We start from the raw sequence: 25,244 nt of genomic DNA on the forward strand, positions 1-25,244 counted from the left end.
TATAATCAATAATCCAATATAAATTCATCAGTAGCTATAGTTACTTTATACATGTCAAGTTATGCAGAGGCTATCAAGCTAGGGCAGCCATGGATGCAGTGGTTGAAGACTCGAGGGACTACCTGCTAGATCCAGAGTTATGGTTGGACAAGCTGCCCCAACCTTACCGGCTGGTAGATGATGTTCTACAAGGCTTCCTCGATGAGGTATGGGCAGCCATTGAGAGGAGAGAGGTGTGTAAGAGAGGAGAGGAAGGAAGAGTCAAGATACCAGAGCTGTCAGGGAGTAGGCTGCTCCCCGGCTCTCAGGGGACCACCATAGTCAGGTACTCTAGCTCCACTCCATAGCTACTCTGATGTACACGTGTGTGTGATTCGTCCATAGCTCTGACGGAGGAGGTCATGTGATATTGGGCAGTCCTCACGGGCTCACTGTGTGTGAGCTACAGGGAGGGGATGAGTGGGAGTCTGTGGGGGTGTACGAGTGGGCGGAGAGCGGCAGCCCAACTAGCCTCCTAGTCAGCCACACTACACCATTCATGTGGCTGGCCATATCCTTCACACACGGTGAGAGTTACGATTGCTTAATACAATAATCATGTGTTGGTACAGAGGTGAAGTTCTTTACATATTCCAAGAATCATCTGATACACCTCAGTGACATCTCCTTCAAAGATGAACAGGTATTAACAATGTAGTAATCTCCTGACATCATTATCCCCCCCCCCACGCTCAGAGTAGAGAGGTCAAAGGTGTGAGTGTGTCTCCGTGCTGGAGTCATGTGACACTCTCCACTCGACACGAAGGTAGTACATGTAGTAGGCTGACACTGTATACACTCCCGCTCAGTTCCTGGGCCGATCAGACAGAGAGGGTGGTGGGAGGGAGCTCTGTCAGTGTAGGCAAGCAGGAGGTAAGACTTTGCTATATTGTTGACCACCATTCATGCCATATCCACAGGAGGTAGTGTTCTCAGGCACCACTCTGGTGTACAGTCTCCAGCCTCCTTGTTCCCTCACCCCCTGTCCAAACACAGACCCTCAGTCAGCCATGAACAGGTGATCTCTCTCCACTACCAACCACACACTGTCAGTACTGATGTATGTGCAGGATTGGCTCAGCCTCTACTGGTTGCATACCTAGTGGAGAGATGCATCTCCTCACTGAAGCCTACTTGTGCAACAGAAGGACAGCATTTGTAGCTCAGAGAAAACACTTTGTTGATGAAGCAAGACAGCCCCTCAACTACACTCCAACTCCCCACTTCCTCTACTCTAGCACACGTATGTACCATGCACGCAGCCAAGTACCAAATTGCAGTATACTGAGCCCAAATCTTCATATTATAGTTAATTTGTTACAGGTGGTGGTCCCTGTGGATTAGCCGTCTGGTGGAGCAACCACAACCAACTCAGAGTGTACCCCATCACAGCCTCAAAGCCACACCCACTCCCTCTCAAACTCCTCCCACAAACAGCGGCAATAGTGTGCTCAGTAACAGACGGAGATGGCCAGCACATGGCACTAGCGCTGGCCAATGGAACGGTTGCATGCTGGAACATGAGAACAGGTAATGTGTGAGGAATATTTTCAGAGCTTTTTTTATTGAGTTTTTTTTCTCTCCCCCTCTAGTTGAGTGCACACAGTTAGTGCGACCATTGGAAGGTGATGAAATAGTGACAGCCATGTTGTTTGTAAGCCAGGAGTTAGTGGTAGGTACAAGCACCGGGAGGATACTGGTGGTCAGTGCTAGTGCCGCTAGTGCACACAGGTACTCTAGTGACTGTGTGTGTGTGTGTGTGTGCTGTGATTCTTACCCTGATATTACAGACTGGGCAAGCAGAGAGAAGTGTACCCACAGCTACTCCAGGACAGCAGAGTGGACCATCTACACAGTGACCCTGTGGCATTGCCTTCAGTCGTGAGTTCATTACATTCTTATTTGGATGGCAAGACTACTCCCATCATTATTGTGTACTAAGTCTACCTGTCCAACCAACACCAGTCATGTATTTCATTGCCCATGTCCGTGCAGGTATTGTCAGCTCACAGTAATGGTACTGTAGTATTGTGGAGTGTCGTTGAGCAGGAGGTTCTTTGTCAAGTCTCTCTATGTCAGTCCCCACACTGCTCCCGCCCTGTCCTGACTGGAGGGGGACAGTCCCCACACTGCTCCCACCCTGCCCTGACTGGAGGGGGACAGTCCCCACACTGCTCCCGCCCTGCCCTGACTGGAGGGGGACAGTCCCCACACTGCTCCCGCCCTGCCCTGACTGGAGGGGGACTCTGTGTATTAGGTATACTCATGATATTGGTCCCCTTACTTACTGTCTATATACGTAGTTAAATAAAGCATTGCGTTATTTTCTAGTATTCAGCCAGTTTGGTAGCTATCTTTGAGAGTCCGTAATTTGTGTTCAGATCGTAATAATTATATAGCGCAATTACTCCCCTCCCTCCCCCCCCCCACACACACACACACACACACACCCTACACACACACACACACACACACACACACACACACACACACACACACACACACACACACACTCACACACACACACACACACTCACACACACACACACACACACACACACACAGGCACTGGAGAAGAGGACGCTTCGTCTGGTGTTGTCTGGTTTGACCTCCACTCCGCCCCCACCCTCTCCCCTCACTTGACCACGCCCCCTATACAGCCACGTCCACCCAGCACTGTCAGCATCCAGGACACTCTCTCACTGTACATCAGTACAAGGTACAGTCTACCCTGGCCACCCCCTGCCGTATAATGGTCATTAATGTATTGTCATGTACACAGGTGTGCTCAGTTCAAGACAGATAGAGAGAGGTGGAGCAAGCGCTGGGCAGAGCTCTCACCAGTATACTAGCTGGACAATCTATAGTACATTCATAGCTGGCAGCCTTCATACACACACTTATTGAACACATCACTTGACAAGTTGTTAATAATTATTGCACATGGTGAATCATACATAGCACAGTGGGACAAGTATAAGGGACAGGGTATAACATTGGAGAGTCTATTTGAGCTAGTGTCCATTATTCCTCTGCTTGTGTGAGGCCGTCGCTACTCCCAGTGAAGAACTCGAACCACTTGAAACCATTCTCCTCATTATTGGATTTGTCATCAGTGGTAGTCTTTATTGAATGTTCTTTGTCTGTGCAGCTATCAGGAACAACTTGTGGCCCGTCATTATCTGTAGACAATAATAGTTTCAACGTTAATCATTCACAGGTCAATATCGAGCAGTCACCGTGTTTCTTGTGGGTTAGCTGTTGTGTGCCCCTTGTGAGTACCACCAGAGAGTTGGGCACCTGTCCCTCCTCTTGACAGAACCTCTTACTACTCACAGCTATAGGACTAGGGGAGCTGCCTTCAGGACACCCATCATCACGCTGTCTCTTTCGTCCATCTGAGGGGGGGGGGGGGGTGAGTATTGCGTACCATAGTAACATATACTACTGTGTCTTACTTATCAGAATTTGCCTCAGTAGAGGGCTGCCAGAGTAGACATTCCTCTGTGCTACTACAGGCACTGTCTGTCCCACTGGAGACACTCCACTCAAGCCCCTCACTGGTCCAGGTAGCAGGCTCTCCAATGGTGGAGTGCAGGGGACATGTCGACTGCCTCTAGGCTCCAGGAGGAGGTGGCCAAAGCCGGCAAATGAACTAGGAGAGCCGTAGAATAACAAATAATCTCATTGCTACTGCCTAACTACCCGGGCCCCATTGCCCCAGGTGTCAGCCCTTGATGAGGTAGCCTTGGGCGGTGATGAGAGGACAGACCTTGAAGCTAAAGTAGAGGAATTAGAGGAGACAAAGGACGAAAGAGAGCGGACTCTACGCCAACTCTTCCTCTCTCTGTTTGAGCGATTGGCTAGCTCCCTGGGGGGTCAAGGACACAGTGACTTGTGGACACAGTGCACATTGGACCACTGCAGACACCTACTGGTCCAGGTGAATGCACTCATAAATACATCATTTGTGTTCAGAATGTCCAATTTTCAAATCTAATTGCTGCTCTCAGAATTACGTTTCAAATGATGTGCTCCTGATACCTACCCCACCAAATGTGACCCCACCCCCCCCCTCCCACACACACCCCACCCCCCACAGAACCATGCTACTCTGTCCAGGATGGCTGCTCTGCTGGAGGATACAGTATTCACTGTAGATGTGGACCCACAACTTCTAGAGGTGTTCCAGCAGTTCCAGGCCCTACTATAGCTTACTCTAAACTTAATAACAATATAAAGGTTTCTTTTTGTACATACTGTACCGATATGCATATGCACTATAATTATTACTATTGTGCTGTGGTTGAAAATTATAATTTAATATGTTTGCGCATGCGCAATGAACACTGCGAGTCTGCAACACATTGACCACAACATTCGCAGTATACCCACAAATTACTCGCAACACCTTGTAGCTAGTACTCCTGCGGTCCTCTATCGGTGGGAACTGTGGGTCTCCATGGCATCTCCTTGGAGACTCTGACGTCAATGGCCTGGAATATTCCCAGATCCAGTTCCAGAACCCAGTTCCTTTGAAGTTTGAAGGAGAAGCAAAGCGTCTTGCTGGAAGAGGTGAGTTTCTTTGCTTGTAGCTCGCATGTTTGCAGGAATGTTAGGCTAGGAAGCCTTTTATAGAGCATTGTAGCATTGTTTGCTGTCTATTTGGTCATGTTTTACAGATTGCTATTGTCTTTATTTTTTGCAGATGCTGTGCAAACCTTCCACTGTGTTGCAGAACCATCGCGAGCCTTCCACTGTGTTACAAAACCATCGCGAGCCTTCCACTGTGTTACAGAACCATCGCGAGCCTTCCACTGTGTTGCAGAACCATCGCGAGCCTTCCACTGTGTTTCAGAACCATCGCAAGCCTTCCCGCAGAGCAGTGCAAGCATTCTCTAGCCATGGAAGGATAGAGCTGGATCATCCGACACCGTGCAGGCTGCAAAAGCTATTGTAAGTTAAAACCGTACCTAGTACCTCTGTAGCTTGTTTTGCAATTGTTGCAGCTAGCTAGCTATAGATAGATTGTTCACTCTGGCGTTTGAGCGTATCCGTGTTGCGCACTGTTTGTTGAGCATGGAAGGTTTCTGGTTGGATTATTTTGCTCTTGTATTCCTAGTGTTTTAAGTGTGGCCCCTTCTTGACTGTGAGGTGTGTAGGTCATGCAGCTTAATAGATACATACTTGCCAGCAAGCGTACGTTAAATGCATGTGTGCATGGCTAAACTCGTGTCGACAACGCTTTTTGTTCTGTTAATATACGCGTGGCTAAGAGTCTATTACCTACATGGCCTTGAACCCTTTGGTGGGGGAGGGTGGTGTCCGTAGCACTCAAGTAATCATTCAGAATGTGTGTGGAAGGTTCTTCAACAGTCGGGTTGCAGGAGAGCATCTTCTTATTTTTGAAACTGTTGTCGAACCAGCCTTCGGGGTGCAATGATGGATACTCATGGCATCCCAGTCTATTGAGGGAGCACTCTGCTGTTAGTACCTGCCTAAAGGGAAAGCAGCACAGGATCCTGCCATAATTGGGAGTGCTAAGATCTCGTTATCAGTTCCAATAGTTAGTTAGCTAGGATCATTAGAATAGCTAGCTATAATATAGTTAGACAACTGCTTCTTGGCTTATGCTAATCTATTATGACAGCTTTTTTAGGATCTTAACTCTGTGCCTCCTGCACATGGAATTGGTAAGTTCAGGCTTTAACTAAACCCTAGGTGTGCCAAGGGAACTATAGCCTTTGACTGGATTAGTGAAGAGTAGTCTTGAGCACTTGTGCAAGCCTTGCATGCCAGGCTTGTTGCAACTGGAGTCGACAAGGGCTTCAAGAGCAAGGAGGTGTTGTCTCTGTGAGTCTACTGTTGTTGAACCATCCCACACATTCTGGTTGATTACTTCTGTGCTCAGTTAATGGTACTCACATGCAGTCACAGGGTCCCTTTAGTTTATTATGCCCTTATTGTATTAGTCCCTTGAGCAAGGAAACTACTGGTGAGAATGTTCTCAATGGTGGTAAGAATGTTGTCAGTTCTGGTGGTGTTTGGTTCGTTTCTACAGTTGTGGAGATTTGTTGATGATCGGTTTTGTTTGAACTGCTGCGCTCAATGTAACCATGCATTTTGCTTGTTCTCTTGCAGCCACAATGCACACAACACAGCTCCTACTAGCTAATGTACTAGTGTTCCATTCTCTCACTGCTTTTGTCTCCTCTCTCCCCCAGGTACAGACAAGTCATGTTGCTCTTGGGACTGAGGGAGGATTACAATGACTGCATGTTTGTATCATTATTTTTATTGCAGATACTGAAGGGGTGGGGCTTAATTGTACACCCCCACATCTCTTGTCTTAGGGGAGGGGCTCGATATCATTGCCCACTACTATCATTGCACGTGTTTAGTTTCCATTATGGCTATGTAGTGCGGTATACATCCTGTGTAGGTGGATTGTCACTGCATAGAGAAAAGATAAGTATAATAATTATAATTATGGCTACATGTACCATACAACTTTGCTCTCTGTGCAGGTTGATTGTGTGTGGAGGAGCCACTGTAACAGCATACACACAGATGAGTAGCTAGCTATGTTGTGTGGCAAGTCTTTCATGCTCTCTGTGTAGGTTGATTGCATGTGGAGGAGCCACTGTAACAGCATACACACAGATGACTAGCTAGCTATGTTGTGTGGCAAGTCTTTCATGCTCTCTGTGTAGATTGATTGCATGTGGAGGAGCCACTGTAACAGCATACACACAGATGAGTAGCTAGCTATGTTGTGTGGCAAGTCTTTCATACTCTCTGTGTAGGTTGATTGCATGTGGAGGAGCCACTGTAACAGCATACACACAGATGAGTAGCTAGCTATGTTGTGTGGCAAGTCTTTCATACTCTCTGTGTAGGTTGATTGCATGTGGAGGAGCCACTGTAACAGCATACACACAGATGAGTAGCTAGCTATGTTGTGTGGCAAGTCTTTCATACTCTCTGTGTAGGTTGATTGCGTGTGGAGGAGCCACTGTAACAGCATACAGATGAGTAGCTAGCTATGTTGTGTGACAAGTCTTTTATGCTCCCCTGTGTAGGTTTGATTGTGTGTGGAGGAGCCACTGTAACAGCATACACACAGATGAGTAGCTAGCTATGTTGTGTGACAAGTCTTTCATGCTCTCTGTGTAGGTTGATTGTGTGTGGAGGAGCCACTGTAACAGCATACACACAGAGGAGTAGCTAGCTATGTTGTGTGGCAAGTCTTTCATGCTCTCTGTGTAGGTTGATCTGTAACAGCATACACACAGATGAGCAGCTAGCTATGTTGTGTGACAAGTCTTTCATGCTCTCTGTGCAGGTGCAGGTTGATTGCGTGTGGAGGAGCCACTGTAACAGCATACACACAGATGAGCAGCTAGCTATGTTGTATGGCAAGTCTTTCATGCTCTCTGTGTAGGTTGATGCTGAGTATGCTCAAGGCAATGGTTCTGGCAGTAACAAACAGTTAACTCTGATGCACAGCAATCAATATCATTGTAACAAGTCATTCATACTTCAATCATTAAACTATTTTTGTAATCTTAGAAATTGTAATTCAGTACAGAAACTGTTATCAATCCTTCAAAGTTTGTCGTTTAAATTCTTGTCCTGTGACACTTAATTAACATTGAGACAATCAACTTTCCACAAAGCAGGGGGGTACATAAAATAATTAGCCTCCTTTACAAGGCCTCAATCTTCAGTGCGGTCTGGAATCGAGACTAATTACAATAATGTGGCCGCCTCACTAGATCTAGCTTCGATTCCAGGTCACTAGTTTTAGCTGTGGGTAAAGATCATTAATCAACCAACCACTATTTAATAGTCTATTGAGGCATAATTACACGACCTTTGTTTTATCAACCAAAATGATAAAATAATGATTCAATTTCAACTCTACAATCTAACCACTCTTAATATTCCTAATCTCAGAATAATAGTCATTAGTTAATAGTTCAGACTATGAATAGAATGTGAGCACTGATGCTTGGTTGCCCCTCATGAGTAGAACGGGCGGCAAGTCTGCACTCAGTGTCTCTAGCCAGCTCAGGTAGGTACGAGCAGATACACTGCGCTGAGGCACTGATATAGTCCTGTGTGTGGGCGGGTATGTGGTGTGAGGGTGTGTGTGGTGTGGGGTGTGGTGATGCTTACATGACAATGAGTTTGGCTTCACTGGAGTATACTCTGAGGAGCTCACCCAGGCGAATGTGTCGCAGTGTCTATAGAGAGAGTGAGTGGGTGGAGTGGGTGGAGTGGGTAGAGTGCTCACCTTCTTGTCTAACTCCTTGAGGTCCGAGCTGGCCTCTCCAAGTGGCAGCTGATGATACTTATCAATGCTGGGAAACAAGTAGTTAATTTATGACTATAGTGTGGATACTTGTTACTGGTACCGGTACATAACATTTCTAATCAAACTAACGACGGTGTGTTGAGAACAGTACCTCTCTGGAGTGGGTCGGTTGTTGACTCCAGGCACTTCAATCACTTCAGAGAAATCAATCCTGAACTTTCTCAATAGTCCAGTCATCCTGAGAGGGAGTGGGTGTGGTCAACCACACCCACAATAGACGACTCACCTTAGTTTAGCTTGGTCTATGTTCCTAGAGGAACCAGCAGTGAATATCCTGAGTTTGCATTTACGCCACTTCTGACTACGAGAGAGGAGGAAAGGCAGGAGAATGGCCAGTCCTGAGGGGGGGGGGGGGGGGGGAGTAAAGGAGGGGGGTAGTACATGTATAGGGGGGGGCTAGTAAAGGAGGGGGTAGTATGGGGGGGTTAGTATTGTACCTCCATCGTCATAGAGCCACCAGACATCGATGAATCCTTTCTCCTGAGACTTCTCAAAACGAGAAGGCATGGTAACTATCTCAGGATGTGATGACTCAGCACTTTCCTGATCTGCTAGAGCAGGATCTTCCCCGTCCTGATCCAATCTAGTGGGGCATTGGATACCATGGCAACAGGACACACCCACTTACCTCCCCTCGTCTTCCATAGCACGGCTATAACTGTCCAATGAGCTCACATCATCGTCATTGATGGGCTGATATGATCTTTGACCCAGGAATGGGGAACGAGATTGTACTTTAGCCGTGGGTAGAGGAACGTCTGCACAAGCACATACTCACTAAACACACACCCACACACAATTCCTCACCGGAGTAAGAGGTGGACGGAGGGGGCGTGGTCTCCATCAGAGGCACGGATGTGATATCGAGTGTGGGGCGGCGCTTGACCACACTCTCACCATCCTGCTGGCCTTGCACATCCATCCTCTCAGTGGCATCAAAACCAGCTCTCAGCCGAAATATCACCACACCAAACTGTGAGTCAAACCCATCGCTGTGTGTATGTGTGTATATGTGGTGTGTGTGTGTGTGTGTGTGTGTGTGTGTGTGTGTGTGTGTGTGTGTGTGTGTGCGTGTGCGTGCGTGCGTGCGTGCGTGTGTGTGTGTGTGTGTGTGTGTGTGTGTGTGTGTTACAATTATGGGCAAAATATCCAAGTACATGTACTGTGTATCGTATAATTAGGCGGGTTTCCTTTATTAGAGTATGCCCCTCCCCTTTCACTTACTAGAGCAGCGACACGTATTCTTGTATCTCCAAGTCAGAGCACTTGGTCCAGTTGTTCTTGAAACCCACTACTAAAGTGTTAGGCCGTATCTTCCCCAGCCCTGACAACTGCAGGGGAGGACATGTACACACACACACCTAGTCACACCTAGCACTTACCTGTACTAGGTTCTGTACTCCCTCACGCAGTGTACGAGCAGCTACTATATTGTGGAAGGCCTTCACCTGTCAACACACACACAGAGAATGGATGAATGGAATACAGTCGTAGTAGTAGTGGTAGCTCACCTTCTCCCTCTTGAGCCAAGCAATCTGCAGGAGGTTCTGAGAATGGAGCTGCTTCCTGAGTGCCTCGTAGTCTCCCTGTGTGGGTGGGAGTGTGTGTGTGTGTGTGTGGGAGTGTGTGGGTGGTGGTGTGTGTGTGTGAGTGTGTGTGTGGGAGTGTGTGAGTGGTGGTGTGTGTGTGTACTCACCAGGAGGACTTGCCCACAGACCATGACTCCAGAGTCTCTGCTGATATGAGACACAAAGTGTATGAGGTCAGGTCTTGAGGAGGGGGGGCCAGTCAACACCAAGAACTGAGGTCTGCACATACATGGTGGGGGAAATATTAACAAAGTGATGGTCAATGGAATTCATACTCATAGTTGCATACGAGGAAGTGATCAGATGACCCAGACACAATGACCACACACAACACCAGAAACCACCTAATAGCGCCATACAGGATGTAACACTGGCCCAAAAATAGCTGAGACGACAGTGGACTTTGAACTATAGCCAACAATAACACAAGACAAGATGTCAGCTACAGAAGGTAAGTTGTCATATCTACCAATAACAACATGGTGTACAATAACAGCAGTGTAGTACCATGAACACAATTAACTAACCGACAAGCCATCAATGTATTGTACATGAGCAACCCTGCCCCCCCCCCCTCAGAGCTAACAATGTATTGTACATGAGCAATCCTGCCCCCCCTCAGAGCTAACATGTATTGTACATGAGCAACCCTGCCCCCCCCCTCAGAGCTAACAATGTATTGTACATGAGCAACCCTGCCCCCCCCCCCCCCTCAGAGCTAACATGTATTGTACATGAGCAATCCTGCCCCCCCTCAGAGCTACTAGATCCTAGCTGTCTCCGTGATCTGCTACAAGACACTGACAAAGCCAACACTAAGTGGTACAACATTGGCCTACAGCTAGGAGTGCTTGCCCATGTTCTGGACGGCCTCAGGATACAGTACCAGAACAACTCTAGCGACTGCTACAGAGAGACCCTCAAGGAATGGTTGAATGGAGGGGAGGCCAGCTGGAGGAAACTCAGTCAAGCACTCAGTAGCAACACTGTCCGGGAGCACAAGCTAGCCAAGGAGATACACAAGAAGCTACTGCCCACCCAAGCAGAACAAGGTACAGAGTACACAGCTAGCCATCGTATATCTAACCACACCCACCCACCCACCCCCTCTTTCATACAGACACAGACACAACAAGGAAGCTGTCAAGTTCTGTGGATAGTTCCAACTCTAGTCTGAATGACATCAGTCCGTATGGTTGTGGGTGTGGTCAGTGTACCTTCACCACGTATGTGGAGGTGGGGTGTTCACAACCCACCCACTCCACAAGCTCCTTCCCATTCCTCAACATTGATGCCCTCACAGGAAGTGAGAGGCAGATATTACACGGACGATTATACGAAGAGTTTGAGCAGATCTGCTATAAGTTCTCGAGGTTCACCCGAGCAGTATGCGAGTCTCTCATAGAGAGGTCTGTACCACTCAAGAAACTGGAGCGTTCGCTACGTGATCTCAAAGCATTTCAACCAACCTACTCAGAGAGCCCACTGTTACAGGAGAGGTTTAGAGAGCTCAAAGATGCGCAAGACATTGACGACGTGTTCGATATTCTCACTGACTACACTTCCTTCTTTAACTACAGTATTATAGAGCATATAGTACGGGAGCATGGCGGGAGTGGTGACCAAGGAGCGCTCACGCTCTATCAAGACCACCTCATGGACTATTGTAAGAGGAACATCTTCGAATGCCCCACCTACTCACCCCTCAAGAGAGGACTAGCTACACTCGTGCTCAAACTAGAAGATGAGATTGTGGAGAATGGGAACATGAAGCATCTAAGTCAGCTAACAGCGCGAGTATCACGTACCCTGTGTCTGAGTAGATATGCTCTCAACCTGTGTAGCGTGGAGAGGGGGTGTGTGCAGTGTGTGTATCAACTACCAGTGGGCGTGGCTCGGCAGATGCTACCCTTGTCACAGTCACAGAGGGACGAGCTTACTAGTATGGGTGTGGTCAAACTAGTCTGTGGTAGAGAGAGCTACAAGTTCACCCAGGAGGTGAGTGGCAGCCAGACTAATGTGAGGGGGAGGGGGTTAATAGACACACACCCACACCCACACAGAGTACAGACCCCCCACCACCACCCATACCACGAAGAACAAGCAGTTTAAGAACAAGCAGTTTAAAAGGTACACATCTATAAAAATGCTCGAATCACAATCCAATGCTACTATTATTAGACCACACACACATACGCCCACACACGCCCACCCACACATACACACAGGACCGGCTGACCCCCCACAGGCTACAGTGTGTGAGTCAGTTGTCATGGAGACCCATCCGTGGTACCATGGCAACATCTCTCGTGACGAGGCAGAGGAGCGACTCAGAGGGACACAAGTGGACAGCTTCCTCATACGTCGTAAGGAGGGGGCGGGAGTGTATGCTCTATCAGAGATCTACAACAGCAGTCCCAAACACTACATCATGAGGAAGAGTAACGGAGTCTATCAGAGCGTGTATTCACTGGAGAACAAGGCCTTCCCCAACATACCAGCTTTAGTGGAGTATTTACAACTCAAGTTCTTCTTTCAGCCATGTCAGAGAAAACGTGAGCAGTTGTAATATCCTCAGCTAGAATACACAAGAGGTAGCTGGTAAAAAGTAGCCTCTGACCTTTGACCCCCCCCCCACACACACACACAGTACCCCCCACCGAGATGATACAGTTACATGAGGTTGACTGGGTCTCCACAAAGACCACCGACGACTACACGGGGGACAGTGGGTTTGGTACTGGAACTGGAGATGATGGATTTACCACGGCCCTCCCTACTAGTGGGTGTGGCAGTGGGAGGGGTCAAGAATACACACACCTACATAGAGAGAGCCTAGAGCAAGAGAAGCCATACACACAAGTACAGAGGAGTGACGACTACAAGGACTACAAGGAGATCGGAGATATACAAGAGCAGAGAGGACCAATCAGATCCAGTCATGTGACAACACATCCTCAGACATTACCACCCCTTTATGAAAGAGTATCGACTACACTATAGCTAATACTAACCAACTAACGTTAGTGCGTGCTGCCTTTACCACATATAACTGTATAATTATCATAATGATCACTTATAACATTGCAGTTAAAGCGTACTTCTGAAATCAGATAATCTAACTAGATTATGGGCAAAGGCATTTCAGACCTAGCTCATTGTATAGCAGCGCTGTTGCAAATAGCTCTCAATTACACGAAGGAGGAGGTTGTAGTTGAACATCTATCAACAGCTATAATTTTAGTATCGTTGATCCAATCTAAAAAATTTTATGATTTTCTGAAAGCTTAGAAAGAGACCTTTCAAATGATGTGTTTAAATCCAAAATTTAGTCGGGGCCATTATTTGTCATTTTTCGGCCTTGGACCATGGGCTATTATCCATGGTATCGCCAAATTGGCAAATAGTTTAATCGCTCAAATAATTATAAAATTTGATGACACCATTTGAAAGGTCTCTTTCTAAGTTTTCAGAAAATCACAAAATTGTTGAAATTGAATCCACAGAATTCAAGTTATGGCAGCTGAAAGAGTCCCCAAACCATTCATTATAAACGGGAGCGGGTAGTTGAACATCTTTCAATAGCCATTAACTTTAGTATCATTGACCCAATGTAATGATTTTCTGAAAGCTCAGAAAGAGACCTTTCAAATAATGTGTTAAAGTTACCTGAAGTTCTTGACGTGGATGTCCAGCTTCTCCAGTTTGAGGAGGTTCTTGAGAGAGTAGCTGTAGAGGAACGCTTGAGTGGAGGATCCCCAGTTGACGTCTGCATGGGGGGGGGTATGATGGGACCACACACATGCATGGGGGGGTATGATGGGACCACACACATGCATGGGGGGGGTATGATGGGACCACACACATGCATGGGGGGGTATGATGGGACCACACACATGCATGGGGGGGGTATGATGGGACCACACACATGCATGGGGGGGTATGATGGGACCACACACATGCATGGGGGGGGTATGATGGGACCACACACATGCATGGGGGGGGTATGATGGGACCACACACATGCATGGGGGGGGTATGATGGGACCACACACATGCATGGGGGGGGTATGATGGGACCACACACATGCATGGGGGGGGTATGATGGGACCACACACATGCATGGGGGGGGTATGATGGGACAACACACATGCATGGGGGGGGTATGATGGGACCACACACATGCATGGGGGGGTATGATGGGACCACACACATGCATGGGGGGGTATGATGGAACCACACACATGCATGGGGGGGTATGATGGGACCACACACGAAGGGAGAGTCCCCTACCTGGCTTGAGGAAGTCTAGTAGCTTGTACAGAGCAGCCACAATAGCCAGTGTGATAAGAGCGTAGTACCAGCGGATGATGAACATGATAGCGAGACAGATTACCGCACCTACCAGTGCCACCCATTGGTTGTACAGCTTGAACGCTGGACGCCAACCTATGTGTGTGTGTGGAGGGGATGGGTGTGAGAGTTGGTGTGGGAGTGGAGGGGGAGTACCTGGTGACTTGGCAAAGGAGGCAGCAAAGCACGAGTAGTTGATGAGTGTGTAGGCCATAAGGAAGAATATGGATATGACCAATGCTATCTCGTTCAGGCTGCCTACACATCACATGACAGTCACATGATCATGAGGTATTGTCATATGACTAGCTTACCAATTAGGATAAAGCCCACGCCAATAAAGAAGGCAAGGAAGTATGCTCGTACTGGCTCAGTCCCGGAGCGCCCACCCCCCTTGGCAAAGATGTGGATGAAGGGAAAGATGCGATCCTGACACACACGTTGGAAGACCTTGGGTGCGCTCACGAGGCTAGTGAGGGCAGAGGAGATGGTGGCAGCAAATATACCAGCAGTGATGATGGGACCAAAGCCAGACACCATCTCTGTCACCTGTGTGGGGGGGGTACTGCATGAGAGACTGTGGGGGTACTGAGTGTGGAGACTGTGGGGGGTACAGACTGTGGGGGGTAGCTCACCTGGAAGTTGTTGAGGAGGCCAAAATCACACGAGGTTTTATTAATGAGACTCAGGAAGCCTGGATCACACAAGGAGCGTAGATTAGCCGGCTCACTGTCGCCATAGAGACAGTCCACTGTTACACAATAGTCACACGCACACTCTAGATCACATGACCCGAAGTTAGCCGTGAAGTTATAGGGTGTGATCCCACAAGTATCTCCCATGGCAATGGTAGTGTTAATGAACACCGTTTGATTGTTACAGGATGTGTTGTTAAGAAAGTTTCCCAGGAACTGAGCGGGTTCCCCAGGAGCATCTCTGATGACAGTGCTAGCAGCAACCCAGGCCACAGCTAGGTACACCACTGTGGTGATACCAATAGCGAGGAGAGTGCCTTTAGGGATGGCTGTCTGGGGGTTCTGGGGAGAGGGGGTACCATTTAAACACAACACACACACACACACCCACACCCACACCCACACACCCACACCCACACACAGTGTACCTTGAGATCTCCTGAGATGTTAGCTCCAGCCAATATTCCAGTAGCTGCTGGGAAGAACACGGCAAATGCTGCAAAGAAACAACCGATCCCATCACCTGAAGCACAGCTGAGATCACCTGACTCAGGGCGGAAGATTGGGACAAAGTTGGTAGTAAAGGTTTCACCTGTAGAGAGAGTGATTATCAGTACCATCAGTGATTAGACTACTCACCACTGTACCCTGTGAACCCTCGCTGTGTCTCCTGAGAGTCTGGACCACGATACAAGAAGGTACCAATGACAAAGTTAGTGATGGCCACAAGAAGAATAACAAGCAGCACAATCTGAATCTGTAGTAGTGTATGAGAGTGTGCGAGCAATTCACTTGTAAAAGTCCCCAAGAGGGAATCGAACCCACACATTGCCTATCACCTGATCTGCGAAGCCACCACCCTAACCACTAAGCCACACCTATTCTACCCTACCCAGACTTTACAGGAGTGAGACATGCATATAGTGTGGCTTACAATGGCCTCCCAGTCCAGGCCTATGAGAGTGAGACATGCATATAGTGTGGCTTACAATGGCCTCCCAGTCAAGGCCTATGAGAGTGAGACATGTATATAGTGTGGCTTACAATGGCCTCCCAGTCAAGGCCTATGAGAGTGAGACATGCATATAGTGTGGCTTACAATGGCCTCCCAGTCAAGGCCTATGAGAGTGATGATGAGTAGCAATATGATCAACAACACTCCAACCACACGAATATCATTAGTACGATCTCCAGTGAAACTAACTCCATTCTCCTGTGTAGGGAGGGTACTGGTAGAGGGCGGCTATTAACAGAGGGTGGTTTTATACTCACGATGATGAGGTCAGCGACAGTCTCTGCGAACCCCACCACATACAGCGCTATGGCAACAGCATTAGCCAATGAGAACAGTATACCAATAGCTCCGCCTGTATTGGGATTACCATGACAACATACATATATATTACACAGCTATCATGTGACATACCAAACTCAGGTCCGAGGCTCCTGGATATCAGATAGTAAGCACCGCCACCTTTGACCTCTCCATTGGTGCATATAGCGGACATTGATAGGGTGGTAATTACCGTGACAACGGTGGACAGTAGGATGACAAGAGAAGCCAATCCAATACCAGCTTGGCCAGTCACCCAACTCAATCGAATAAAGAGCATGACTCCCCATATATTGAGCAAGCAGCGGATCTGAGGGGGTGGGGCTAATGACACGCTAATGGTTGCTATGGTTACTCACTAGGACTCCAGCAATCCAGCCAAACTTCTTGGGCTTCTTTGGTTTGTTGGACGTGTTCTTTTTCCATATCTGCCACTTCTTGCGTGGAGGGGGAGCTACCTCATCACCTCCGTCCACCTCCTCCTGTCCATGACAGAGAGGGGGATAAATACACACAGGTTTGGTTGATAAGTGCTTACCTCTGCTGTGAGGCTCTGGTTCATAGTGTCAGTGCGTCCCTCACGGAGGTGGTCTAGAGTGGGGCGTGGCTTATTATCTGCAGTGTCAGCAGACTGTCTATAATACAGTGTCATGGGTACGGCCTCGGCAGTGTTGTAACCCAGTGTGAGGTCCCCTGTCCCTGTGGGGGGTACGTCCATCTCCCCGGGGGGTACCTCATCCACATCAGCCACTTCAAACCTGCACAAGTGTCGGGGGGGGGGTATATGTACAGACCAGGGGGTGGGTTGTGTGGGGGTTGGTTGTGTGTGTACAGAGCTAGCCTTTACCTGAGATGAGGTGAGTCTCCTCTCTGTAGTTCTTGGTGTGTACTGACGTTGAGGACGGCCGGAGCCCCGCCCACTCTCACAAGCTCCACATCTCCACTATCAGCACCAGGTACACTCATGACTACTGCAGGGATAGGTCATTGTAACACCACTCCAGGATGTGGTACATTACTAGTATCACATGACATGTTGACACATACTATTGTATGATTGCATGTACAATGCACAGAGTACAGTAGCCTATATTATTACTAGACATGATGACCCCACTAATCAATCATCGTCCTCTTATATAGTATCGTCTCACAGGCACGAGCACGAGTGCAGCTAGCTGTGGATAGCACCCCCCCTCACACACACACACACACACACCTCACACCCACCCACACCCACACCCACACACACACACACACACACACACACACACACACACACACACACACACACACACACACACACACACACACACCTCACTCCAGTCAGTAGATCCCTCGGCGCGGCTGCTAGAATAATACACAGGTAGGTAGGTCCAATAGTAGATCTCCTGTTGTAACTGTGTAGACTCTTCTCTATTCTGTTCTCTCTAGCTCTCGAGGTAACCCTTGACAAGTGGCTAAATGCAGTACGTTAGCCTGTGTGTAGAAAGGGTTAAAATGACCATGAATCTCATTATAATTGCACCGTAGCTAGCCTAGGGGGCGGCTAATAATAATTATAATGCGTCGCGCAGTCCAGCGAGTCTGGAGAGTCTTAAGAGACCTGCGAGTCTGGCGAGTCCTGAGAGTCCTGAGAGTCTGGAGAGTCTGGAGAGTCTAGCGAGCCCTGAGAGTCTTGAGAGTCCTGAGAGTCTGGATGGAGTCTGGGAGAGCCCTGAGAGCCCTGAGAGTCTAGCGAGTCCTGAGAGAGACTGGAGAGTCTGGAGAGTCTGGAGAGTCTAGCGAGCCCTGAGAGTCTGGAGAGTCCTGCGAGTCTGGCGAGTCCTGAGAGTCTGGAGAGTCTGGAGAGTCTAGCGAGCCCTGAGAGTCTGGATGGAGTCTGGAGAGCCCTGAGAGTCTTGAGAGTCCTGAGAGTCTAGCGAGTCCTGAGAGACTGGAGAGTCTTGAGAGTCCTGAGAGTCTAGCGAGTCCTGAGAGACTGGAGAGTCTGGAGAGTCCTGAGAGTCTGGAGAGTCTGGAGTCTAGCGAGCCCTGAGAGTCTGGAGAGTCTTGAGAGTCCTGAGAGTCTAGAGAGTCTGGAGAGTGTAGCGAGCCCTGAGAGTCTGGAGAGTCTTGAGAGTCCTGAGAGTCTAGCGAGTCCTGAGAGACTGGAGAGTCTTGAGAGTCCTGAAAGTCTAGCGAGTCACGAGAGTCTGGAGAGTCTAGCGAGTCCGGAGAGTCTGACAAGTCCTGAGAGTCTGGCGAGTCCTAAGAGTCCTGAGAGTCTGGCGAGTCCTGAGAGTCTAGCGAGTCCTGAGAGTCTGGCGAGTCCGGAGAGTCCTGAGAGTCTGGCGAGTCCTGAGAGTCTGGAGAGTCTGGAGTCTAGCGAGCCCTGAGAGTCTGGAGAGTCTTGAGAGTCCTGAGAGTCTAGCGAGTCCTGAGAGACTGGAGAGTCCTGAGAGTTTGAGAGTCTGGAGAGTCTGGAGAGTCCAGGGAGTCCTGAGAGTCCTGAGAGTCTGGAGAGTCTGGAGAGTCTAACAAGTCCGGAGAGTCTGGCGAGTCCTGAGAGTCTGGCGAGTCCGGAGAGTCCGGAGAGTCTGGAGAGCCCGGAGAGTCTGGAGAGTCTAGCGAGTCTGGAGAGTCTAGCGAGTCCGGAGAGTCCTGAGAGTCCGGAGAGTCTAGCGAGTCCTGAGAGTCCTGAGAGTCTGGTAAGTCCTAGATAATGATGAGAGTCCAGAGAGTTTAGCGTGTTCTGAAAGTCTAGAGCCTGCTATAGTGTTCTCTATAGAGTAGAGTACTATGAATTCTAATCATGATTGTATATCACAAGCACATAATAATTTCATAATAAATGGTTTTGATCAGAAAAGATATATTATTTTTTTTTTTCAGACATGTATTTACTATGTACAAAGGTTACAGAGAAAAGAGTTTTCGTTTACAGGTCTCCCACACAAAGTGTGGAGCCACAGATTGCACTTCGAACATTGAGCCCAATGAACTCGATCAGATGTACCATATTGCCTGTCATCTTCTTTGTAGCAAACAACACATACATTAATGTCCACTTTAGACAGATTTTCTTTACAGTTAGCCATAGCAGCAACTGACGGTTTAGCAATCCCTGTATGTCGCGGCCTCTTGTTCTCTATTGACTGGAATCTGATTTGAGTTGCATCAAGCACTCCAGTACTGCGTCGCATCATCTGACATGAACACTTGTGTGGAAAGGGGACCAGTTCTTTTCCTCCATTCTAGGAAAAAATAGGCCAGCATACAAGTGTCTTCTCGTGTAGTTATAGCCCACGCAACTGGAATTCCTTCCCCAAAATCGTCAACTACCATAACAGTTACCAGCAGGTATTCGTAATAATTAGTTGAATGGGTGGCATCTACACAAATTACATTTCCTCCAAAAGCTTTCATCATCTCGAGCTGAAACTGGGTTTGAAGTGCCAACAAAAAATCGTTGTCTTTCACTCCTTCTCTTTCACTAGACACCCCTTGCGGTTTGAAAACAATAACTGGACAAAATTCCATGCTTTTCAGCTCTTCGACCCATGCAGCAACACTTGTGTAGTCGTTTGAGTGCTTTTGTACTCCATCCACATTGCACACTCTTTTGATATTCTGGATATCTTTTTTTGTGCTATGATGACACCGTTTCAGGCGACCTTCATCGACACTGTCTCTAATGTCATCTAGAATTCGATCTATCGTCACCCCTTGCAACAGTTTGTTGGATACAGCTAGCTTGAAGTCCTTAGGGAGTCGTAAATGCATTACATCTTCTTCTGGAGTGTGGCCATAATGCGTGGAACAAAAGTTAACCAGCACATTTCCTCCTGTGTGCTGACTTACAATTAGGTGAGCTGTACAGTAGACACCTAATTTTTCCGAGCCCTGCAACTTCGAATTTCTGAGGCCTTTTGTGGTTGATCTAGATTTTCCTGATCTGTTACGATAGTAGCACCAAGTACGTACTCCACAGCGGACACGGGATCCACACGGCTGCACATACTGTGTGCAGGTTCGAGTTTCTTCACCCTCCTTCCATCTTAAAAACTCTGAAAAGCCAGAAAACTCGTGTTTCTCTGTACAAACAGTTGTTTCGTGAGCTTGTGTTAAATGTTGGATCAACTCTTGTACGGAACGAAATCTGTAAGAAAGAAACTAATAATAATGTGGAAGTTGCAGTTGCATGATCTGTGTAATCATGTGCCATTAAGTATTCAATCGATCTAACCTGGAGTCACAAGTAATACAGCAGATATATCCAATTTCTGATGTTTCTTGTGAAGAGATTTCTTGGGTCAGATCTAGACTCTTCCCTAGAGCCTTTTCTCTGTGTTGCTTCCTTACATGTCGAGCTAGACTACTGCTGTGTGCATAACTGCTTGAGCAAGACTTGCAAATATAGAGCGACATTGAGCCAAATCCAGAATATTATACACAGAGCAAACTATGATTTTGTTGAGACTTCTCCTGCTTGTTCAGGCTTATTATAGACTGTAATTATGTACAGCGCATGCGCATAACCATCAATTAAGTATTAATTTCGCTGCGAGTAGATCTACCTAATTGTTGTTCCAAAGAAGAACCAGTTCGAAGAACAAGCTCATCATTGTATCATTGTGCCATATAACCATGTGTGCATCACGAGAGACTGATGGAGACAGCAGTAGTATTTTTGGGGATTCTAATTCCACAAGCTCACAGGTGAGCATGCAGAGCTCACATTTCATTGCACATATTAATTGTTGAAGCCACATGCAGTTTGAGAAAATTCAGTTTAATTATTGTGCTGCATGTATATTCTTTCAGGATTCTGGAAAGGGAGAATTTTTTATTAATTGGGAACTCGGAACTGCTGGGAAATCAGCAAAAGGAGAAGATAAGGCCATGTGTGATTTTGCAATCAGGCTGAAGACACTAGTGGAAGCGAGAGAATTGACTGGGTTTTACTGTGAAGTGAAACGCGAAATGGATGGTGTTAGCAGGTACATCTAACCCTCCCTCTAACTATATACAGTTAATTACAGCACATGTGACACACCTTGTAGCTTGTTAAGTGCATGGGTGTGCAATACCTCAATCTGTATAATATACTGCATACATCTTGTATGTATACATACTTTATCTTTGAGGGATTTGTATAATTATAGCTGGTATACTGCATGGGTATTTCCATTTTCCATTATAGTGCAATAAAAATTATTAAAACATACTTTCCACTGACTTATAGCTCAGCCATGTGCCTATAAATGATATTAAAAATGTAGAGTTTGGAACCCACAAATAAGTATAGTTGTGGTTCCAACAATAGGCTGAAGTTGTGACTGTGGGATATCTGATATCACCAGAGCATAGTTTTCTCACATCATATTTCTACTGTCATGTGTGCAGAAAAATATTATTGTTTTAGAGCACATGCAGGACGTGCTACCAATGCAATATGCTACTAAACTGATCATTTGTTTCAAACATGCAGGAGATGTTTCTTCACAAGTGACTCTGCAAACCAGAAAGTAAAGTTCATCAGCCAGCTGAACAAGTCTTTTGGGAGCGGTGGTGGATTCACTTGTGCTTTTTAGACTCCGAACTCACCAGATTTCTCCAGTTTCTCAAACGAGAGCATGCTTCGGATATTAAGATCTCCAAGGGAACCACCGTTATAGGATGCCAGCCTGGTAGCGATGTATGGGTGTTTGGTGATGACATCCATATCAAGTCTAACGGAGAGTGAATATCTGCAACGGAAAGTCCCTATGTGTGGTCACCCAATTGCATAATGGCACAGTGTGACAAAGTCAGCTTCAATGAGCTTGTGCCGAAACTTTCCATCCAAAGCAGCTCAGTGGAACCTTTGAAGGATCTCCTCGACGGCCTACAGATAGCCACCAAGCACAATTATCCGCGTGCTCTCCTTGTTCTTGGTGGAACCATAATGTCTTGTCACTACACCCACATTGCTGCGAAGTATGGAGGATTTCCAATTGTGCTTGCTGTCGGACCAACTGAGACTGGCAAGTCAACTGCTCTAAAGGCTGCCCTGAGTATTTTTGGGATGGCCAAAGATGCCTTTTACGTTGAAGGTTCCAATGCTTATTTTATGGAAAGAAGTGCCCTCTCGTGTATGCCATATGGTATTGATGAGGCCACTGCACACAGCAAGCAGTTGGATGTTGTCAAGCTCATTGTCGACCTTCATGGAGCGGCTAAAACAGCCAATTTGCGTCGTGGTGCGTTTCTTCCACTGTCTGTACCTGTCATAGCAACCAATGACAAATTGAAGGATGATCCAAGGTGTGTACATAATTAGAATGTTATACACCACAATTTTCATATAATTATATACAGCTATTTATACCTGCACTTTAAACTTTAATCACAGAGTGAAGAGCAGATGTGTGGAAATTTCCTTCCGAAGGCCAAAAGTTGGTCCCTCTACCGTTGAGGAAAGAAAGTCGAGACGTGACTTAGAGAGTTCAATCATTAACGGAACGCCTTCTGGCATTCTTCACTGGGTGATTTCTCTAAGACAAGACCTCGAAAGAGATGGAGAGGCAGAGGTGGAGAGGATTTTGCAGCAGATCCTTCAGCTGCCTCAGTTTAGTGAACAACCCAGACTAGCGCAAAGCTGGGCTCTTATTCTTTACTTTACATTCAAGGTAAGTTTATTAATTAGTGCGCATTTGTTGATTGTTATTGAACCATACATGAAATCAAGATGGTACGCGCCTGTGGGAAGGATGAGCTGGAGAATGAAATAATGGCGTGTGTAACTCTAAATAGCACTGCAACTGAGGAAGGTACTGACAAAACTAGTTCTCTTGAAAGTGTTGTGACTGACACAGTCAGGGAAGTGCTTGAGTACTGCAATGGAAAAGTCATAAGACAGGTAATAATACTGTTAGTAATTGAGTGTGCTGTGGTGATACCTAATTCCACTTGCATGGTTTCTGTTTACTTAATTAAAGGTGTTTCTAACCACTCATATTGGTGCTCTGAATGGCTTGCACTCTTACATAATAATATGCATACACTGTAACATACATATATATATACAGGTACTCACCTTTGTCAGAACAAGGTTGATGGTAAGCAACCAAGAAGTTGTGGCAATCCATCTTTCTCACAACGGGCTGAAATTTACTCATTCCCTTGATGAAATTAGAAATGCTGTCGACCAACTGGAGTGGGGGAAAGGCACGGACAGCAAAGATTTCCTGAATCCTACCAAACATAGTGGGACGTTAATAAATAGGAAAACAAGTGATCGCGTAAGAGCTGCCAACATCTTTCTTAACAAACTTCCTAAAAATCTTCACGATGTACTTAGAAGGGGTAAGTTTGTCTTTACCTATTTTGTTTTTATAGTATCAGTGTCACAGAATAAACATTGTGTACACATGCAGTGACCGACCCTGAGACTCCATTGGCTGAAGTAATTAAGTGTGGGCTGGAAGTGGCTGAAAAAACTCCATGCAGTGAGGAAGAGGAAAACAGTGGGCCAGGCTTAACTACTGAAACAGAAGCTGTCGATGGGGACAAGAAACATGCTACTGTAACAACATCACTGACTGAAACAGACGGTACATCTACTGATGGATCTGTCGATGATGGGGACAAGAAACGTGCTACAAGATCCTCGACTATTGTGCCTCCTTTTTCCAAAAGACTTTGCAAGGGGAACAATATTTACTAACAATACTGGTTGAATATTATTCAGTGCGCTAAATTATATATAAGTGCACGAAATGTGTTGTTTTGTTATAATCAATCTGTTGTCGTTACGTTCTACCATGCATGCATTGAATTGACAAATTTAATTATAAGACTAACTCGACTCAGCAGACTCGCTAGACTCTCCAGACTCTCCAGACTCTCCGGACTCTCCGGACTCTCCAGACTCTCCGGACTCTCCAGACTCTTAGGACTCTCCAGACTCTCCGGACTCACTAGACTCTCCAGACTCTCGGGACTCTCGGGACTCTCAGGACTCGCTAGACTCTCCGGACTATAGCTAGACTCGCAGGACTCTCCAGACTCTCCAGACTCGCAGGACTCTCCAGACTCTCTAGACTCGCAGGACTCTCAGGGCTCTCCGGACTCTCAGGACTCCCAGACTCTCAGGACTCTCAGGACTTGCCAGACTCTGAGGACTCTCCAGACTCTCAGGACTCGCCAGACTCTCCAGACTCCCAGGGCTCTCCAGACTCGCCAGACTCGCAGGACTTGCCAGACTCGCAGGACTCTCCAGACTCTCAGGACTCTCCAGACTCTCCAGACTCTCCGGACTCTCCGGACTCGCCAGACTCTCCAGACTCCCAGGGCTCTCCAGACTCTCAGGACTCTCCAGACTCTCCAGACTCCAGGACTCGCTAGACTCTCCAGACTCTTGAGACTCTCAGGACTCTCAAGGACTCGCTAGACTCTTCGGACTATAGCTAGACTCGCAGGACTCTCCAGACTCTCCAGACTCGCAGGACTCTCAGGACACTCAGGGCTCTCCGGACTCTCAGGACTCCCAGACTCTCAGGACTCTCAGGACTTGCCAGACTCTCAGGACTCTCCAGACTCGCAGGACTCTCAGGATTCGCCAGACTCTCCAGACTCCAAGGGCTCTCCAGACTCGCCAGACTCTCAGGACTTGCCAGACTCGCAGGACTCTCCAGACTCTCAGGACTCTCAGGGCTCTCCAGACTCTCCGGACTCTCCAGACTCGCCAGACTCTCCAGACTCCCAGGGCTCTCCAGACTCTCAGGAATCTCCAGACTCTCAGGACTCGCTAGACTCTCCAGACTCTCAGGACTCGCCAGACTCTCAGGACTCTCCGGACTCTCCAGACTCCCAGGACTCTCAGGGCTCT

At 47.4% G+C, this 25,244-nt stretch overlaps 4 protein-coding genes and 3 long non-coding RNA genes across 12 annotated transcripts; 5 read left to right on the plus strand and 2 right to left on the minus strand.

The window, feature by feature from the left end:
- Position 1: 1 nt before the first annotated feature.
- On the plus strand, positions 2-2,985 carry LOC135338138 (WD repeat-containing protein 93-like). The gene is made up of 12 exons (XM_064534168.1): positions 2-325; positions 385-566; positions 612-682; positions 736-912; positions 960-1,057; positions 1,110-1,282; positions 1,363-1,569; positions 1,632-1,770; positions 1,830-1,920; positions 2,035-2,296; positions 2,605-2,758; positions 2,822-2,985. The coding sequence occupies exons 1-12, from the start codon at positions 90-92 to the stop codon at positions 2,889-2,891; spliced, it is 1,860 nt and encodes a 619-aa protein (XP_064390238.1). The 5' UTR covers positions 2-89; the 3' UTR covers positions 2,892-2,985.
- LOC135338166 (uncharacterized) lies at positions 2,960-3,640 on the minus strand. Its single transcript, XR_010395441.1, has 3 exons — positions 3,498-3,640; positions 3,279-3,437; positions 2,960-3,221 (listed from the first exon to the last, which is right to left on the minus strand). It is a non-coding gene; the product is annotated as an uncharacterized LOC135338166 (long non-coding RNA).
- Positions 3,641-3,839: 199 nt separating this feature from the next.
- Positions 3,840-4,358, plus strand: LOC135338163 (uncharacterized). Its single transcript, XR_010395439.1, has 2 exons — positions 3,840-3,982; positions 4,142-4,358. It is a non-coding gene; the product is annotated as an uncharacterized LOC135338163 (long non-coding RNA).
- A 104-nt stretch (positions 4,359-4,462) lies between these two features.
- Positions 4,463-7,706, plus strand: LOC135338161 (uncharacterized). Of its 3 annotated transcripts, none has more exons than XR_010395436.1 (4): positions 4,463-4,614; positions 4,748-6,353; positions 6,567-7,304; positions 7,385-7,706. It is a non-coding gene; the product is annotated as an uncharacterized LOC135338161 (long non-coding RNA). The 3 variants fall into 3 exon arrangements; XR_010395435.1 differs by having other exon boundaries at positions 4,464-4,614; positions 4,748-4,995; positions 6,264-7,304; XR_010395434.1 differs by having other exon boundaries at positions 4,748-7,304.
- A 224-nt stretch (positions 7,707-7,930) lies between these two features.
- Positions 7,931-17,845, minus strand: LOC135338129 (solute carrier family 12 member 3-like). 4 transcript variants are annotated; one of them, XM_064534151.1, is made up of 26 exons: positions 17,707-17,845; positions 17,238-17,358; positions 16,929-17,148; positions 16,750-16,872; positions 16,484-16,700; positions 16,330-16,424; positions 16,157-16,270; positions 15,697-15,814; positions 15,486-15,649; positions 14,998-15,399; positions 14,677-14,911; positions 14,519-14,620; positions 14,303-14,458; positions 13,678-13,777; positions 10,116-10,227; positions 9,931-10,005; positions 9,802-9,867; positions 9,644-9,750; positions 9,227-9,411; positions 9,048-9,177; positions 8,857-9,002; positions 8,646-8,757; positions 8,511-8,597; positions 8,339-8,405; positions 8,221-8,288; positions 7,931-8,159 (listed from the first exon to the last, which is right to left on the minus strand). In XM_064534151.1, exons 2-26 carry the CDS (start codon positions 17,354-17,356, stop codon positions 8,027-8,029), a joined length of 3,453 nt encoding a protein of 1,150 aa, XP_064390221.1. In that variant the 5' UTR covers positions 17,357-17,358; positions 17,707-17,845; the 3' UTR covers positions 7,931-8,026. The 4 variants fall into 4 exon arrangements, with proteins under 4 accessions (XP_064390221.1, XP_064390223.1, XP_064390220.1 ...); XM_064534153.1 differs by having other exon boundaries at positions 15,700-15,814; positions 17,238-17,361; XM_064534150.1 differs by having other exon boundaries at positions 17,238-17,361.
- On the plus strand, positions 10,309-13,090 carry LOC135338137 (uncharacterized). Its single transcript, XM_064534167.1, has 6 exons — positions 10,309-10,459; positions 10,767-11,060; positions 11,129-12,006; positions 12,072-12,138; positions 12,237-12,563; positions 12,659-13,090. Exons 1-6 carry the CDS (start codon positions 10,444-10,446, stop codon positions 13,009-13,011), a joined length of 1,935 nt encoding a protein of 644 aa, XP_064390237.1. The 5' UTR covers positions 10,309-10,443; the 3' UTR covers positions 13,012-13,090.
- A 4,474-nt stretch (positions 17,846-22,319) lies between the features above and the next one.
- On the plus strand, positions 22,320-24,234 carry LOC135338143 (uncharacterized). Its single transcript, XM_064534179.1, has 5 exons — positions 22,320-22,678; positions 22,767-23,043; positions 23,103-23,273; positions 23,443-23,719; positions 23,791-24,234. The coding sequence occupies exons 1-5, from the start codon at positions 22,320-22,322 to the stop codon at positions 24,078-24,080; spliced, it is 1,374 nt and encodes a 457-aa protein (XP_064390249.1). The 3' UTR covers positions 24,081-24,234.
- The last annotated feature ends 1,010 nt before the right edge of the window (positions 24,235-25,244 follow it).

The sequence above is a fragment of the Halichondria panicea genome, chromosome 7, assembly GCF_963675165.1.
Source record: "Halichondria panicea chromosome 7, odHalPani1.1, whole genome shotgun sequence".
In the NCBI taxonomy this organism is placed as follows: Eukaryota; Metazoa; Porifera; class Demospongiae; order Suberitida; family Halichondriidae; genus Halichondria; species Halichondria panicea.